This window comes from Diadema setosum, chromosome 15 (genome assembly GCF_964275005.1).
Source record: "Diadema setosum chromosome 15, eeDiaSeto1, whole genome shotgun sequence".
NCBI classification, from domain to species: domain Eukaryota; kingdom Metazoa; phylum Echinodermata; class Echinoidea; order Diadematoida; family Diadematidae; genus Diadema; species Diadema setosum.
This window is the reverse complement of record NC_092699.1, coordinates 3,156,215-3,170,625: the sequence shown is the minus strand read 5'-3', so window position 1 is coordinate 3,170,625 and position 14,411 is coordinate 3,156,215. Positions and strand designations below refer to the sequence as shown.

General features: G+C 38.9%; 1 protein-coding gene across 1 annotated transcript in view; it reads left to right on the top strand.

Annotated features, from left to right (window-relative positions):
* The window catches only part of LOC140239170 (exosome complex component 10-like), a 127,931-nt gene that overhangs the window by 16,517 nt on the left and 97,003 nt on the right, over positions 1 to 14,411 (top strand). Inside the window, exons 11-16 of the mRNA XM_072319052.1 lie at positions 1,133 to 1,276; positions 1,888 to 2,078; positions 3,033 to 3,189; positions 5,047 to 5,127; positions 9,757 to 9,875; positions 13,341 to 13,452. Coding sequence (XP_072175153.1) covers positions 1,133 to 1,276; positions 1,888 to 2,078; positions 3,033 to 3,189; positions 5,047 to 5,127; positions 9,757 to 9,875; positions 13,341 to 13,452 — 804 coding nt within the window. The remainder of the gene's footprint in view (positions 1 to 1,132; positions 1,277 to 1,887; positions 2,079 to 3,032; positions 3,190 to 5,046; positions 5,128 to 9,756; positions 9,876 to 13,340; positions 13,453 to 14,411) is intronic.

The window sequence follows — 14,411 nt, the reverse complement described above, 5'->3', positions numbered from 1 at the left end:
TAATCCTAGCTGAGGTGCATTGATATGACAGATACATTTTTTTTTGGTTTCTTTTTAAATCCCGTCATGGACATTTCAGTGTAATTGATATTGTACCGAAGTGATGATTTCACAGTGTTTTGTTATACACCTGTAGCTTGATTTTGAACAAGGTACAAGTATATGTATACTTGGGTCAGGTAAGGTTGTTTAGAAGTCGTCTCAATGGCAGTGAATAGCTATGACATCACAATTTGTACTCTACACAAGTCCAGGCCCTTTTTGTTTGTTGATTGGGGCTGGGGTTGGGGGAATGAAGAGGTGGAAAAATTGATTATAGTTCTTCTTACCTTTTCGTTCATCAAAATACTCCTCGAGAAACTCTTGTTATTCCATATAGTCAAAATAGATTAAGATTTGTATTTAGTTCCTATTTCATACCGTTTTCGCCTTTTGTTTGTTTGCCTTGCTTTATTGTTGGAAACTGACAATTCTTGGACTTTGTTTTTACCCTTTCTAGTCTCAGAAACAACATTTCTGTGGTTCTGTGTTCTTTTTAAATGTCTACATTGTAATTCAATAATACTTTATCTACTGAAAAGTGAAGTATTTTGAATCTGTGTTACTGTGTTTAATGTTATGACAGATCTTTAGGTATATGTATTGATTGTGTTTCATTAGGAAGGAGAGTGACTTTTATTTCATTTGAACCCTATTTTGGTCATACAGTGTATATCAGCGCTTACAATGTGTAATTTGATTGCATACACATAATTACCAAAGTCTCTAAATCACAACACTCACAATTGTATAATGGTCCTAAAATTGGCCACTTATTCTAAAATGCTACAGTTAACATTTCTTTCACAGATTGAAAAAAGAATCAGAATTTTTTACATGATCTTATGCAGATTGACTGAGGATGAACTAGTTTCAACAATTTCTTTTTTTTTTTCTATTACAGGATATGCATGAAAATTCAGTTTTACTACTTTGATGACAACAAAATTATAATTTCTGCAGGAAAATTACCCTAGTACTCAATTGGTCAATACTATAGAAGTCACTCTTCCATTTTTTTCCTTCTTTTTATTGATAGTTTTCTAGTAAACCTTCAGCTGTAGAAGATGTCTATTGCTTTGCTCCCCCGTAGCACCATTCCTACCGGTCGTACCAGGGATTTACCTGCCTGATGCAGATATCCACGGCCGATCAGGATTACATCGTTGACACCCTGGAGCTCAGGAGTGACCTCCACATCCTGAACGACATCTTCACGGATCCAAAGGTTGTTAAGGTATGCAAGCACTTTAGTTAAGTCTTTACAGTAGCAATGCAATGGGGCGGAGGCAATTCACCAAGCTTCTCTTAATAACATAAACTATTTAGTTCTTTGCTGGATTAGTTAAGTGATAGCATCATGACCAATCTCCGAACAGTATTTATGTAGACAATGTAATACAAATGGGCTTGGAATTTTTCAAATTCATGAAACTCTTCAGTCGAGTTGTTTTTATTGCAAGTGATTAACAAATTGCCCTACATTGAATTTATCAGTGTTTTAGTAGTAGCCATGACAAAAGAAATTATGGCAAACGTTGTGCATACTCAAGCAGGATTCGAACCTACGACTTCCTGATCTTTGGACAGGTGTCTACCCATGAGACCACCAAGCTTCCTCTCCACAACCAGTGCTGCTTTTAATCCTTGTAATTTGCAATGGGTACTGTGTAATTATTCAAATTCATGAAATGTTTGCTTCAAGTTGTTTTTATTCAACTGATTAACAAATTGCCCTGCATCGATCATTACATCGATGTAGGGCAATTTGTTAATCGGTTGCAGGGCTTTGGGTTGTCTTCATCAGTGTCCAGAGACTATCACTGAAATTGTTGCTTCCCCAAAAAGGTTCTGCATGGGGCCAACATGGATATCCTATGGCTGCAGCGAGACCTGGGTCTCTACGTGGTCAACATGTTTGACACCGGTCAGGCCTCCAGGACACTGGGTTTCCCTCACCATGGGTTAGCCACCCTTCTGGCCAGGTACTGTCAGGTGGAAGCCGACAAACAGTACCAGCTGGCTGACTGGAGGATCCGGTAAGATCAGGCTCCCTAAAACCACCCATTATGTCCTCAGATAATTTTTTTTCTTTTATCTTTTGTGCAAAAGCATAATGTTATCATGAAATTGGTGTGTCTGAATTTGAGTGGGTATCATGTTTTGAAGGAAGATTAGATTCACAGGCTAATTGATAATTTTCCCCAAATGTAGAAAGAAAACAATGCTCCTATTTGCAAATTTGAAGGAGAAATAGGACAGGTTAAGAATCACATATAAATCAAACAATTCAGAGGATTGTGAAAAATGTGGCAGATGAAACAAATATTATTCAATTCACAAAATTCTTCTGTTGAGATGTTTTGATTGCAACTGATTGACAAATTGCTCTACATCGACGTAAATAAGCACTGAATTCAACAGTGTTTTAGTATTTGCATCGACAAAAGAAATCATGGGCATTGTATACTCAAGCAGAGTTTGAACCTACGACCTCCTGATCTCTGGACAGGTGTCTTGTCCACTAGACCACCGAGCTTCCGCCAGACTGCAAGTGTTGGCTCTAATCCTTATAGCATGCAGCGGGTACTGCATAATTATTCAAATTCATAAAATTCTTCCGTTGAGATGCTTGAGTGCTTATGCCATGATTTCTTTTTTCATGCCTACTACTTTTATAAAACACTGATCAATTCAGTGCTTATTTACGTCAAGGTAAGGATATTTGTCAATCAGTTGCAAAACAAACATTGGCATATGAAGAACAGAGAGCGTGAATTATGGACTTTTGTTTTCTTGTATACTTTTGGTTGAGTTTACTTTGTGGAAAGCATCTTAAGATGTTGTAGATTGTAAACAAGTCTGTCATTTGAAACTATTGTTGATAAGGAGTCTATCATTGTGCTAAAGAAATTTCAACGCATTCATTGGATCTTGATCTGCCAGGGTTGTGTGAGGTAAGAAGAGGTTGCTTTTAATCTAATTTCCAACAGACCTCTTCCTGAGGAAATGCTGCATTATGCCAGGGAGGATACCCACTACCTCCTCTATATCTACCATGAGATGAAGAATGAGCTCATTCGCCGTGGCAACGAGACCTCCAACCTTCTCCGAGCCGTCCTAGACAGCAGCACCAGGATTTGTCTCCAGGTCAGCTCAGAGTGAACCTCCCTTTTTTTTTATGCCTCCGCCAACGAAGTGGCCGGAGGCATTATGTTTTCGGGTCATCCGTACGTCCGTACGTCCCTCCCATTTTGTCTTTGTCGATATCTCAAGAACCGTGAGGTGGTTTTGCATCAAACTTGGTATAAGGGTATATCCTGGGGGGATAATACTTTGTTTCGATTTTAGGGTCACGGGGTCAAAGGTCATAGATTATTTTGTGAAAAAAAGGTTGAAATTTCATGTTTTTCTCCATATCTCGCAAATGGTTCAAGGTATCTTCATGGAACTTAGTATATATGCATGTACCGATGGGCAGTGATTATCTAGGGAAGTTGGGGGTCATGGGTCAAAGGTCAGGGGGTCAGAGGTCAAGGTCAACTCCTCAAAATATCACTACTTTCCTTATATTTATGCAATGCCTGAAGGATTTTTTTTAAAACTTGATGTATGCATGTATAACCCAATATATATTCTGTGGGAAGTTTCTTGCCAAAAGGTCAAAGGTCAAGTGAAAGTGCTAAATTGCACTTCTTCCTCCATATCTCAAAAGTAACTCAAGGTATTATCATAAAACTTACATATTTATGCATGTTCTACCTAACAGTGATTCTCTTTGGAACTGTGGGGTCAAAGGTCAAAGGCCAGGTTTCGATAATACTATTTTACCATTTGATACTGAAATTATACTTTTTCTCAATACCTTGAAAATTACTCAATGCATAAACTTGTAAAAGGGTCAAAAGTCAAGTGAAAATCATCAGTTCCCCCAAATACCTGCACTCTGACGTTTTAATCATTCATCCAATTGAACCTAGATCTACTAAAGTGAACATTCAGCACATTTGTGGCAAACCTGTCATTTTAATATTTTACCAGTTGTGTGAAACTGTCATCACACATTGTCAAGACATTGTACTATAGACCTATTAATTAGGAGAACCATGCATTATGGCGGAGGCATACACCAGTCGCCGTAGCGACATTTCTAGTTTTTTTTTTATTCCCTCACTGCAAGTTGGTATGCATGCTGTCTCGGGGGAACTAGCACATTTCATATGCAGATATTTGTTTGTTTGTGTGTTTGTTTGTTATTTCATACTTACATGTAATTTTTTGATATGTCACAAGTGACGTTTTAGGAATATTTGCTTGTGTGTCTGTACTATTTGTGAATAATGTCCTCATCCTTGATTGAAAGGCACCATTCAGGTGACTTTTTTGTATGTAACAAAAGAGTTTGTGAGCCCATCAGTGCATGCTCTATTCATATCTTGTGCCCAATCGATATTTTCATTGTTTGTTGACACATTTAGTTGACCGTGGAAAGGGGTTACAGGTACCGCTCGACTGCTTTCGCACAGGTGGATTACCACCCTGTCCTTTCTCTGTCAACCTGTACGAAGAATCTTGTTTTGGGGCATTGGGGGCTCGTAGAGTTACGGGAGGAACGGGTTAGATGAAAAGTTATGTCTTGGTTAAGTACTGGGTGGTCATATCAGTCAATATGAGATGGTTATTGTTTGGCATTATGTAATTTATATTTTGCTGAATATAAATCCATTTCAGGTAGCAAATAGTTCCATATCTCACAATCCTTGCTTAAAGTCATGACTTTGCCTCACTATACTGAAGTTTTCAAGACGAGTTTTATTTACTCCCACAATACTAATACTGTTTCCTTGTATTTTAAAGAAAAAATATGTTGATGTTAATCATGGCTTGACTTTTTACTAGCATTTCAAGGTTGCACACTTTCTGCTGGCCTTTTTCTGTGATTTTGCCCCTTTTATGCTGATGTTTGTCCTCTTTCTGTGATTTTGTCCAACTTCTTTTTATTTGCAGAGATATGAAAAGCCACTCTTCAACAGTGGATCTCACATTGCTGCTCTCAAGAAGAACAGGAAAGTGTTCAGCAAGAAACAGGTGATTTCTCCTTCTTTGTGACAATTCTTCTTTTTTTGTGATACTTGAGTTCACTAGTGTGAACACGCCATATGTTTGATGTTCTAGTTGATTGCATTCTACAGTAGATTCGGCATTTATTTCTTTTGTTTTGTTGATGTTCATAGATGTGTCCACATTTTGTCACGTAAGTCACAGTATACATCAAAAAACAAAATTGCCTCATGTAGCAAAGGACAGCAGCATATGTCAATGAGTCACAAAGATCTGACTCATTTTCCATGTATCCTGCCAAAGTGCCATACTTGTAGTGTGACTTAATTTATTCTTTGACACAGCTTCCTAGTGTAAAGGTCAGATATTTATTTCTAAAAGTAAGTCTTTTTTGGTAGGGAAATGAATACCATTTTTAGATGTCACTGTCACAAAAGTAATAACATTAATGGACATGGTTATTGTGTTTGCTACTCAATTTCAGCTCCATTTGTCCAAATTTCATGAACATTCATGTGTCTGTGTCTCGACTTTGCATCCAAATAAGCCGGCTGTCCCACAGCTGTGGCATTGTGGGACGGTGGTATAGCGGTGCATAAATCAACATGTCTGTCTCCTTCCTCTTGTACCCCGACTTCACTCCTAGCTGAGGTGCAATGATATGACAGATATAGATTTATTGTCTTGCATTTCTATTGGGGAATCCCAACCTTTTGTAGAAAGAAACCAACCTAAGAAGCATATCCAGGTACTATGTGTTATATTCTTTGAAATGCACCCACACTTGAACTGAAAGATGCTGAAATGTGTAGAGCAAGTTGTTCTTTACATCTTCCTAACACCATAGAGAGACTTGGTACTCTTGAATAGGCCCTTTACGCCGACATAGTATTTTCCCCAAATAGCAGCATACCATGAGAATACTGTAAAACAAGATATATTCGCAGCATGAAAATTTAGCGAATAGGAGCAGACGGTCTTTCTTGCAGCATGAAATTTTCGCGACTTACGTACCACTGGCATCCAATGCATATTGTGTAGGCAAGAACTTTCGCGCGCATTTTAAAATGATTAAAATGTTGAGAAGTTGCTTACCTACGTGTAATACAAAATATGCATCATCGACAGTGCTATAAAATCAAGGTCTGAAAAATTTGGTAAAAATAGTAATCACGTCAGTCATGCTTTTCCTGTATATCAGACTTCATGAAATTGAAGCACCCAAAACAAATGCGAAATTCATCAAGTCAATGCACTTTTTGGTAATGTCACAAGTCTCCATTTATAAAACATGTGAGTCATCTCTTTTTGCAGCACCCATATTTGGAGCTAAAGATGTATGAGTGCATATCGTCAGCTGAAAACCAGAAGGGCGTTATCACAGTTTTGGGGGGTATTGAGTTAATGGTATCATGTTGTAGAGCGTGATCTCCTCTACATCATGGTGTCAATATTGCATTATTTTGATTTTCAGTAGAATATTAAAAATCAAAACTACAAGGGTACTATTTTGCCTGATAATTGGAACAGTTAATAAACTATAAATCAATAAATAACTATAAATCTACCTACTTTTGATTAAGCAAACCTTTTGTTTCATGAAAATTTATTTGTTTTTGTTCATTCATGATCAAATCTTTGAATGCCATAGCGCCATCACCTGCGGGTGAGGATATTGTCTGTTGTTGTTTTGTGAGTGCAGGGGCATGCTTTTGTGTTTATTAATACCCGAGTGTGTTTGTGAAGGGTGTATGTGTATTTGTTCATATATAATTATGTGTGTCTGTCTTTTCGCCTTTGTGTGTTTGCGTCTTCGTGTATACATAGATACGTATTGACTCATGCACCTTATGCATAGGCCCTGAGACCGTCCTGGCCAATCCATTAGTGTGTTGACACCTGTTGATCTGTTTTCCTGCTGCTCTGGGAGGACGTAATTGTGCCAGCTAATAGTCCAACAGTTACTCATCCACTACAACACTCCCAAGAATACTTTCTCCTTTTTTTTTTCTTTTTTTTTTTTTTTTTTTTAGAGTTAAAGAGTTCTGTACATGCATGAACAATACATATCATCTTCTAACTGTTTTGTTGTTGAGTTGATGCTTGACATTTGCTGCAGTGAGGCATCAAATTCTAGACCAGATCAGATCCAGTATTTGAAAACAGTTGATTGTGTCCAACAATAATGAAGTTAAGAAATCTTTTAATGGTTTTTTTTTTTCTTTACCTTGAATAAGTTGACCGTGACATGATTTTCCTGTCACCAAACTGAGAGTTTAGTCAAAATGCTTTGTCAGTTTTGGTATTTGAATTTGCACAACTTCATATTCCATGGGATATATTAATTTTTTTTCTTTTCATTTTGGATCTCATTTTTGCAGTACACTTCCATTACATTTGCAACATTTTATAGATCTGTATGTACGTACATGTACTTCCCTTTAAGTGGGGCATCATGGTGAAGAATTCAGAGCATGTGTCTTAACACACAATATCTAATGAGATTAAAAGCAGCTGCAGATGTAAATAGACTGCTTCTCCATAGCATGCGTATCATGAGTGGAAGGAGTCTGCTATTGAGATATTTATAGATCTACGGGCCCAGTTGTCGCTGAGAAGTCTGGTCGGGGTAGTGATTCACAGGGACCATTTGTATCAAGTGTTTTGTCTGCTTTGCCCACAATTGTGACCTGGCATCACCAAACCAGTGAAATGTCGGCCTGTTTTTATTGGTCAGATCTTGAGAATAGAGGTTTTCAGCTCTACATTGATGTATAGCCCATTGTTGCTTGACAACAATAAATCTCAAAAGGAGGGTCTGTGCAATCACACTTAATCCTGTATTGGTGCACGTGCAAAAGTTCTGGTAAAGAGTTGCATATTTCTGCTTTTTGTGATTCTCATTCTCTTGGAGGTAATACTTTCAATTACAAAAACACCAGAGATGAGATATTTTCCGTATGTTCTTATTGCATTTGAAAATGTTGTAATATCTGCTCAGTAGACTCCAGCCCTCCTGGCATTATGCATTTTTGTGCTATTATATGGATGGCATATTATGTATGTAAAACTGTGAATACATTACAATGTATATATCTTCCTTTTAACCTCATCAAGGCTTACTGTAAAAGCTGTTATTTTTGCGAGGGTTTACACTACTTTTCACAAACTTTGCAAATCAATGTTGGGATGGGAATCTAGCAACATGCAAAAACAGCGCCATTGCAAAGTGATGAGGTGAACAATAGATTTGAAGTCTGTTTGCTCAAACAACATCCAACAAAAATGTCTGTGACCTCCTCATTCACGAAAATATTTGTACACGAAAATAACAGCTTTTATATTATACCCGTTTCATGCTTAGCAAATTCCACTCTGATGTACCAGGGGAACCTGAGAGATCTTCTAGTATGAAAGGTCTTGCTGATGAAATGCCAGGTACAAAAAATGGCAGGTGAATTTTCAGAAATTTTACTCTTAAACCATTCCCTGGAACTCCCGAACTCCAAGGTGACATGAAGTGCAAAAGGCATCATGGTTAAAGTCCCTGGTGGAAAAGTAAAGACCAGAATGCCATCAACATATGCGGGCCATTTTGCACATTGGCCGTAACATGTTCTTCTACTGCAGAAGAGTGGATTAGAGAAATTCTGTCAGGAGCTCATCAGCTAGTTTGAAAGAGGTCTTCGCAGGTGATCAATACTGTAAAACGAGGAGTGTTTGTGTGCATTTTAATTTTGTAAATTTTGCGGGAGCCAGGATTCGCTGAATTAAAATGCATGCACTGTATGCATTGAATGCCAGAGGCACTTTGCGAAAATTTCATGCGTGTTAAAAGCCATCGGCTCCAATTTGCAAATATTGCATGCCGCTGAAATTTCTTGTTTTACAGTGTTCGTTTCCCCTTGAATCTTGTGGATGATCCCCTCAGCAAAAGAGATAAATGATATGCTGATAACGAATGAAGCTAACTCTCTTTTCTTTTTTAGCTGAACTAATGATGTGCGTGTATACAGTATTCATCGCATAATCGGGACAGGTTGGGAGTAGCAAACACGGCCCCTTTAAGCGAGGTGCCCGATTTCGCGATGAGCACTCACCATACACTAACGGCATACGACATGTACATGTAGTGCACACACACACACATGCATACTGACGTACTGTACATGTACATGAATACACAACCACGCTACCCCTCGGCGCCACCCTCTAGCTCTCCCTGCACATGGCTTTACTTTATTATGTAGGGGAGAAGAATGTTCGCGAAAGCATGTGTTTCGCAATGGCATGGATACTTATACACGGCGCTTTCGTGGCTATGCATGTAGGTGTACTGGATGGACGGAGGTCAAAACACACCAGTCCGAAGCTTGCTTTGTAAGCTCGATGTAAAGGACAACTGATACTGATAGGGAATCTTTGAAATATTGTTGTGGTATTTTGGTAGATTTTTTGTGTAAAATATCAACAAAATCAAAGATCGCTTGAAGAAAAATTGTCCCGTTTATCAGAGGTCCCCGCCCGATTATCCAGTGAAAATAACATGCATTGGAAATGTTTCTGGGAAGCGTATGTCATTTAAGCGAGGTTCCCGATTATCAGATGCCCGATTATGCGATGAATACTGTATTATTATTTGTATCTTCTTATCAGTTGTATGCCTTCAAGAAACTGTTTGCCTGGAGGGACAGCGTTGCTAGGCAGGAGGATGAGAGCACGGGATACGTCCTCCCTCTTCACATGATGTATCAGATCGCTGAAATACTCCCCAAGTAAGTAGAAAAGACAAAACAAAACAAAACAAAACAAAACAAAACAAAACAGGGTGCTGAATGCTTTGAAAGTGATTCAGTGTAAATGGAAACTGCCTGGTAGAGACCAAGTCAAAGATGATGTAGAGTGCACTCCTGTTGTAACGGACATGATTATAACAAGGTTTTGATATAACAAAAGGAAAATTCAGACTACAAAATTATTTCTGTCTTTACTAAGACTAGAAAAAAAAAACGAAAAAAAAAAACAGTCTAATGAAAAGAAACTGCCATTCCGAGGACACTATGTAAAGGGTAGTCGCTTGTACTCTATCACTGGGATCATTTGCAGTATAATTGATTTATAAGTTAACCCTATTCTAACTGGGCTATTTGAGACCAAGTTTTTACTGGGGGGGTCAGTTTGACCCCCCCTTCAGATCTCGGCCGCCGATCGCGCAATCGCCGCAAAATTTTGCCTGAACATAGAGCCGGATGTCAGATACAAGATTACATGGCCATACAATAGAAAAATGTTGATTTCATATTTTTTAATAAATTAATTATGCAAATTAACGCATGAAATCATATTATCACCTATAACTCCATCAAAAAGACTGAAGGATTATTAAATTTTTGTGTCAGAGTTCAAGACACATCAAACAATTTTCTTGTGAAAAAATAGCGCAATCAAAATAATTTTCCTTTGTTTTTTATTGTTTTGTTAATTTCTTATGTATTTTATTGTTTTTTCGATCTTTTGTTTTCTATTGTTTTTTTTGCCAAAATTTGTTGCAGGCACTTTTTCAAGCTTATCTACATTAGAATTGATTTATTTCAATAGTTAAAAGTTGAAATAATCTAATTTATATCAATTAAACAAAAAAACACAGTTTGCATTGGATTTGCACACGAAATCATGAATTCGAGCGGTTTTCGGGTTGACATGCATATGCAAAACATTGCATAACTTCAGAACGGTGTACCCGGACGTCGCAAATTTGGTCTCAAAATATGCGGGAGACTTAAATGAAAAAAGTCATGAAATGACGTGGCAAAATCTTTGCGCGTTGCGGAATCGTGGCGCGAAACGTTGAGGGGGGGTCAATTTGACTCCCCCTCCCACTTAGAATAGGGTTAACCCACTGAGGACGATTCCTGAGTATGCTCGGCCAAGTGTCTATGGGAAATGCGAATTGTAGAAAATCAGCCCATCCTCTGCGGGTTAAGAAGAGATCTTTTTCCTTGGAGTTCTTACATCCAATTCCCTACAGGTGTATCAAATATCAATCAACTTTTTGTCTGGACACTACCTAAGTTATCAGATTTAAAGCAGGAGTCTGACCAGGAGAAACTGCTGTCCATTAGACATTTCTTCTAGGCGTTTTCTTCCCTTCTGAGTGTAAATGCTGCTTCTTGTTTAGCCTAAAAGGAACTGCCAACCGTTCTGTTTGATTGTAACACTATGAGTGTGAAGCTAGTGACAGAGTCTTCACTTATTTTGATATTTATACCCCCGCCAAACGAAGTTTGAAGGGGGTATATAGGAATCAGCGGACGGTCGGGCGGTCGGGCGGTCGGTCGGGCGGTCGGGCGGTCGGTCCGTTGCAAATCTTGTGTCGCGAACTACTTCCTCAGTTTTCAACCGATTCCCATAAAACTTGGCACAGATGTGTGCCTTGGGTTGTAGATGTGCAAGACGTATTTTTTGACAGTACCCAAAAGTACGTTGCCATGGTAACGGCATATTATGGGCAAAAATGGGTACAAATCTTGCGTCGCGAACTCCTCCCACAGTTTTTGATCAATTTTTATGAAATTAGGTACAGATGTTCATCTGAATATGTTAATGTGCAAGACACATATTTCCGCAGTGGCAAAAAGTGCGTTGCCATGGTAACGGCATGTTATTGGTAAAATATAGGGCAAAATGCTTCATGGCAAAACTGCTTCATCAGTGTTCTTCCAATTCTCATGGAATTCATATTGAATGTTTGTCTTAGGATATAGGTCAGCATGACACATTTCTTGACAGTTACAAAAAGTATGTTGCCATGGTAACACGCTCACATATTATGAGCCAAAATGATGGAAAATTTTGTGTTGCAAACTACTTCCTCAGTTTTTGCCCAATTTCCATGAAACTTGGTACAGATGTGTGCCTTTGGTTGTAGATGTGCAAGACGCATTTTTCGACAGTACCCGAAAGTACGTTGCCATGGTAACGGCATATTAATGGCAGAAGATCAAGGAAAGATCTTGCGGATTTAACTACTTCCTCAGTTTTTTGACCAAAGCTTATGAAATGTTGTTTGGCGGGGGTATAACCAGTCGCTGTAGCGACATTTCTAGTTAATTCTGTGTTTGTCAAGGCGAAAACCTTCAGCGTGCCACATTATTTGGAGACTGCATTGCATTATAAGCGCTTTTGGAAAAATGTTTTGTTTGTTTGAAAAACATGTAACTGTTAATAGAAGTGTAACAGCTAGAAATAGTTATGCATCACAGCAAAGTTGTGGAAAAAATAGCAAGTGAGGTGAATATTAAAGCAAAGCAGTGGCATATTACGATTTATCAGTCAGTTCATGCGTGGTTGTGCTTTTGAGCAAAATATGCAAAGTTTTCGTGCCGTCGACCAAGTCTGGCGTGCAAAGGTGGTTCACAAAGAGTTTAATGATCATTAGTTGAGATCTCCTCAAGGCCAAGCTGGTTCCAGCTTCTAAGCAAGAATAAATCTTGTAAAGAAGACTGAAGCAGCAGCTAGGTAAGTCATGATACCTTTAAAGACTTGATAGCGTGAAGAAATGTGGATGATCTGATCAAGTAAATCTTTATTTGCTGCCCACTGGGTAAGTAAAAAAAAAACACAAATGGCACATGCTAGCTGCATGTCAGTGAATATGTGCATTGAGGTTTGTGCTCATCTGTAACGTTCTGGTCTTATCGATATTCTTCGGCTATAAGTATTGACCGATTCGGGTTCGTTGAGGGCAGCAGACATTTTATGGCACTGGGCGCAGCCATGAGCTCAAATTGCGGTGTCTCAGCCGACCCCCCCTGCTCTCCCCCACCCCACGGGCAACATGTTTATCGCGCACTTGTAGCAAAGGTTCGCACACTAAACAAGCATTCGCGCACTCAGTACGAGACGCCCATTGGCTAAAGCAACCATGCATCAGTTTTTCATTCTGCGCGCGTGCTAATGTAGGGAGAGGGGTGGGGAGTGGGAAGGGGGGGTTGGCTGAGACACCGCGTAATGGCGCTGCCCATGCCAAAAATACACATAGCGCGTCACAGAATCGGTCAATAGAGATCAGTTGTAAAGGTGTACACAGTTGGTTACAGGGATTCTCAAATATATCTGAGCTGGACTAGCCTTTCCACTCCATGCTATCTCCATGCATGCTGCTGCATCTTTACTGTTATGTCCCAACAAGTATTAGGTGACAAATTGCATTCATGTTTTCTTGGTTCTATCCTTTGCAGAGACCAGGGCGGGGTCCTAGCATGTTGCAACCCCGTCCCACCTCTCATCAAACAGAACATCAATGAGATTCATCACTTCATCATGGAAGCCAGGGGCATGCATGCTCCTAAGGTGGGTTTTCCCTTTAACTTCCACATGGAGCTGCCAAAAACTTTGCACAGAGCAAATCGCACCCTTGGTTCTGTCACATTCTAAAAAGCAGAGATGCTGTACGAGTTGAACGTAAAGGAAAAATATCAACTATCATGAAGTGGGCAAGAGTTAATGGGATTGTGACTGCATTAAGATGAGAGGAATTTTTAAACTTTGACAATTAGCATGATGATAAGGCCCAAGAAATGTGAAATGCACTTTAACCATGGTGCCTACACACACTACATAGAGGGCCGTACTGCATATTGTACATGTATAAACGTCTATTCTACATAGACGTCCATACTGCATCAACGTACATATGTACATCATAAACGTGCATATTATGTTTAAACATATCAAGAGTCATTACATATGCTTGATTTACAGACCACGGTCTTTGTGTGGAAGGCTGCTGACAGTCGGCATATGCCTTGGATACTAATTTCTTAAAATAATAATATAAAAATTTGTGCAGTCTCTGTTTCAAAATGTTTCTAAATGCTTGACTGTTCAAGATATATGACACCAGTGAACATTTGCAATTTATGAGTTACTATGAGAAACAATCGTAAGTCAACTACAAGTTCAAATAATTAAGAAATTACATTATCAGTGATATTTTCCTTCAAATACTCTAGGTGCATCTTGAGTTTCTTTTTGAAAGTGTCAGCGGGGTTTGAGTCCCTGATATGGGTAGGGAAATTGTTTCAGGGGGTAGGGGTGCATAGTCACCAGCTAGTGATTGTGGGTATGAGGACCACATGTGAGTTTTGGTCCGGATGATGGTCAGAGATTTATACATGCAGCATGTTTGGGTTTGGGTATTAAGATAAGTCCATGCAAGACTAGTGTGTACACGTTTGTACATGTAGTTGTGAATGATGAAAGTGAGGATGTGGATGTGCTTTGTACTTCTTAATGCACTGCCATTTTGA